This window comes from Rhagoletis pomonella, unplaced genomic scaffold (genome assembly GCF_013731165.1).
Source record: "Rhagoletis pomonella isolate Grant_MI unplaced genomic scaffold, Rhpom_1.0 Rhpom_scaffold_00006, whole genome shotgun sequence".
Lineage (NCBI taxonomy): Eukaryota > Metazoa > Arthropoda > Insecta > Diptera > Tephritidae > Rhagoletis > Rhagoletis pomonella.
The window spans coordinates 66020446-66024834 of record NW_023458560.1 but is presented as its reverse complement, the minus strand read 5'-3'; the positions used below and the strand labels follow the sequence as shown (position 1 = coordinate 66024834).

General features: G+C 39.4%; 1 protein-coding gene across 1 annotated transcript; it reads right to left on the bottom strand.

Annotated features, from left to right (window-relative positions):
- Window positions 1-254: 254 nt before the first annotated feature.
- LOC118741136 (sodium- and chloride-dependent GABA transporter ine-like) lies at window positions 255-3545 on the bottom strand (the record flags this gene model as incomplete). Its single annotated transcript, XM_036472989.1, has 5 exons — window positions 255-854; window positions 937-1413; window positions 2963-3095; window positions 3184-3276; window positions 3406-3545. Coding segments are annotated over 5 exons (1092 nt in total), but the record flags the coding sequence as incomplete, so codon positions are not given.
- Between the last annotated feature and the right edge of the window lie 844 nt (window positions 3546-4389).

Here is a 4389-nt window from a genome sequence, read left to right as displayed (position 1 = left end):
GATAGCTATCTGAGATTTTATCTGACTATTGAAAAACCGGCCCTTAAAGGAAAGGCGTTCGCTTTATGAGCGAAGAGTTAAATTCATGAAAATCATAAAAAAAATTTGAATGTCAATGATGAATAAATTTTGAAAAGGGCTAAAAAAAGGGCTAGGGGCAATTTCAAATTTTTGTGGCCAAAAAAAGAATTTGGTAGCCAAATTTAGCCACCAAAGGGCTAAAACGGCAACACTGATTATGTAGCCTTCCTCACTTCACCTCAACTTAACTCAACTCACCTTATCACATCTAACCTACACTTAGCTCAACTCAACTAACTTCAAATCACCCTAAATAACTCAACTTACCTTAACTAACTTCAAATCACCTCCTTTCAATTCACCTTAACTCACCTCATCTCACCTAACCTTAGTTTAACTGAACTGAACTGACCTCATTTCAGCTCAGCGAAGGGAATCGCAAAAATATTTAATTTTAATTGAGTAGCGAATCAAACCACAAATGAAATGGATTTTTTGATGTGTCACAAATAAAACTGATTAATCGAAATGTGAGCCGATCAATTTAAAATCACTCGATCCTGTGTTACGCATGTTATCTTAGGTTACATAAGGCTCCGTAGATATAAACCTATGACCATCAAGATTATGAAACGATGAACAAATAAATCGAGAGAAACCTCATTTTCGTAGCACGGCCCAAGCGAACTCACCTGTATCAGATTTTGTAGACCAAAAAGAAATGAGATAACGCACACGAACAACACTACAATCTCGTGATAGCCCAAGTGGCGTTTAATCCAATTTGGAAAACCAGCCTGTATGGAGGTCACGACCACTTCAACAATGGCAAACTACAAAGAATAAAAATAAAAACAAAAGAAAACATCATTACGTTTTCAAATAAAATTCGCCTCGTCTTGCATGGACACTCACCTGCGAATTGAGGCCCAAACATAGTAGCATGAAGAAAAACATCACCGCACATAGCTGTGCGTATGGCATTTTTGCCATCGCCTGTGGATATACCACAAATATCAAACCTGGCCCATCGCTTATCACGTCGCGTACATTCGTGTTTTGTTCCAACGCCAAATTTCCCAGAGTCGCAAATGCAAATACACCCACCAATAGACTAGTTAGCATATTCACAACGCTTACAGCCACCGTATCGCGTACAATGTTGTTATTGTATTTGTTATAACTCGCAAAAGAGATCATTGAGCCGAAAGTAATGCCGAGTGAGTTGAAATTTTGCGATGCAGCATTTATCCATACATTGGCATGTTTCAATTCGGACCAATTTGGTTGAAAGAAGTAGCGTAAACCCTCATCGGCACCTTCGAGCGTGACCGCACGTACCATAAGTATGATAATTAGTATGAAGGGGAAAGTGGCGGTGAAGTAGCGTACCTGAGAAAAGAAAACAAATGGGCAATTAGTTGAAATATTAGCGAATCCGTTTAGAGGATAGAGTGAGATACTTTAATAAGGCCAAAATTTGTATCCTTATATATATTCAGTTACCACTAAATAATACTTTGTCTATATAAAATATTTACACAAAACGCCTCAAGCTCAGTAAAATATGTTGAACAAAACGCTAAGGTCAAAAGACTAATCCATTCTCTCTTCGAAGAATAAAAATGAAAACTATAAAGTAGTAGGAAGGATTGTTGTTGTAGTAGCAGTACTAAACCCCTAGTAGGAGTCATGTCACGTTGTGTGCTCTTCATCCTTTCACTCGGCAAGCCAGAGGCCGAGGAAGCGGGCGACGTCGATGGGTATAGTCCATAAGGCTTCCGGTGTTAGGGTCGTCGGGTTGGAGGTGCATGCGAAGTGGTGTTGGATGTTATGAGAACTAGAGATGGGCACGATTCAAATCCGATCCCGCCTATCCCGAAATTCCATGTTTAAGTCCCGAACCCGCTCATAGCGAGGTTTTTCAGGATTGTACCGCGGAGAGTTTTTTCAGCACCTGTATATAGATTCCATCATATCTAACGCCTTAGTTTCTTTGGCGTTGTTGACAGCGGCCTGTGTCTCTCTTGTTGCAAAGTACGCTGGTGATTCATGCGGGCGGAGTTTGCGCGCTCGTTCGAGGGTCCAATGGTGTGGTGTTGCCGGCAACAAGAACAATATTGTCCTTATATTTCACCGGATGGGAAGAGATTTTATTGTTGGCCATAGGTTGCCAACTTCGCTCATGTAAATAGGTTGATGCGAGGACCACTAGATTAGCCTGTCAGATTCGATCACGCATGTCTGTCAAGAAGAGTTGAATATGATCTTCCACTAAAAGCCGCCACAAATCAAAGTTTAAGGGAATCAAAATGGTGGTAGAAGCGGAATATGGGGCACACAGCGTTACGACTTCCACTAGGGAAGAATGGAACGACAACTCAAAAACTCAAAGTAGAAATAGTAGTTGGCGCTGGTCTCTATTGGGAGAACTTGCAGATCAGGCCTACCTAACAATTGAAGTATCTTTCAAGCGGGGATTTTTGCCATAGAGAAGACTCTATCAGGGAAATTCATTTGTATAACTCTATAACATCAGCTATTTGTAATACTTGTTGAGTATACTACAGCCGAAACAAATGACCTATTGACCATCCGAGGCAATTGCAAAGTTTTCATATCCTTATTATAACCAATACTTAACAAGAAACGGTCTGACGAATTGTTGGTGTTAAAAGTTTGTAATAAGAAAGTAGGAAAGAATTCACTATTTCCTATGCCAATATCCAGCTCTCAAGGAAAAGACGATCTTGGGATCTCGCGTTTCATCCGCTTGGTAAAGACAATGAAAGTGAAGCTATCGGACCTATCAAATTGAGCAAATATACCTCCGAGTAGAAGTATAAAGACCTCACTTTGTAATCTGAACTAACCCTGAAATCTATGTAGTCATTTTACTTTAAATTTTTTCTTGCATTATTATGGTTGCATTTTAATTTACCTTCGCCGATGATTTGATCGATTTCCATGTAGCGAAGTAGACCATAAGCCAGGCACATATGAGACAGACAAACAATTCCCAACGCATTGCACCTGGATACTCAATACCAGGGCTGATTTGTAGAACTTTGTTTCTGAAAGTAATTACATGAATTTAAAATATGAACAGTGATGTTTCATTTTTTTTCAATAAAAAAATTGCCGAAAACTAATTTTTCTTACTCGAAAAACTCTTCTGATGGTGTGCGTGATGTGTTTGGTGCAAAAGCATCTTTGAAAGGTCCTTGCGATACCCAACAGTCTGGCGTGTTCCACCTAAAACAATAGTAAAAAAGGGGTTAAAATATAAGAGTAAAAAAATATAAAATAAAAGAGTGTCAAAAAGTTCTGATCCTCGAAGAACGCCAAATGTTTACAAATTATAGAGGAAAAAGAAAAATGTACCTGTTATTGCAATCAATCCATGGCATGTATGGTCTAAATGATGCGAAAAAGTAATAAATTGAATAACCTATGATGACACTATAATAGGTGGACATTAGGAATGATACAACTACACTAGCAAGACCAGCGCCTGAAAGCATACACAATTAAAGAAAAGCAATTTAAATAAAGTAACAATTAAGAAATAAAATTAACAAATAAAATGCTCTAAACACGTTTTTCCATAAACTCCTGAGTTAGAGCTCTGATATGACGGCTTCAAGTAGATGCCTTCAATATGGCCTAAAGAAGTAAAATGCCTTCTGAATTTTTTTGAACTGGACTGAAAATCTACAAATCCGAAATAAGAAAAGCTCCCTTGGGCTACCGAGAGCCGAGACAGGACTTTGAGCAGGGGAAAATCGCTAAAACATTGATGGCATTTTTTTTGAATTCCATACCCGGGGCAAGGTTGCACTTCTATCGACCTGCTGGATACGTCACCGGACATGGGCGATAAACTCGTTCAAATACTTCTGCTTCGCGGGATCGCACAGCCTGATTCCTGCACAGCTGCAAGATTTGGAGGTGTTGCTGACTCCTATATATATGCCAATTGTATGAGTCGAGGCTATATTCCCAGAGCTTGAAAAGTCGTCAAGGAAGCGCTTATTTCGCGGACCAGAAAGTGTTTTCATGTTTTATCTAAGGACGCTAAGACACTGATATTTATCTGCACATAGGAGACGAGTTTCTTCGATCGTATATTTAGAGCTCAACGAACTAACAATGAAGGAAGGTCTCTGCAGACTGCTCTACTGACCATTCTAAAGTGTATAGTGGAAGCCTTCGTTCATAAAAAATTTAGCACTAGGGTCCTTCCTCGACATGGAGCGGGCATTTAAGGACGCCCTACCGCAGGAAGTAATAAAATTCGCAGATAAGCTCGTGTTTGAAACTAACCTAATAAGGCTCATGTATTGCAAGCTTGGGAATCCCTTCTCA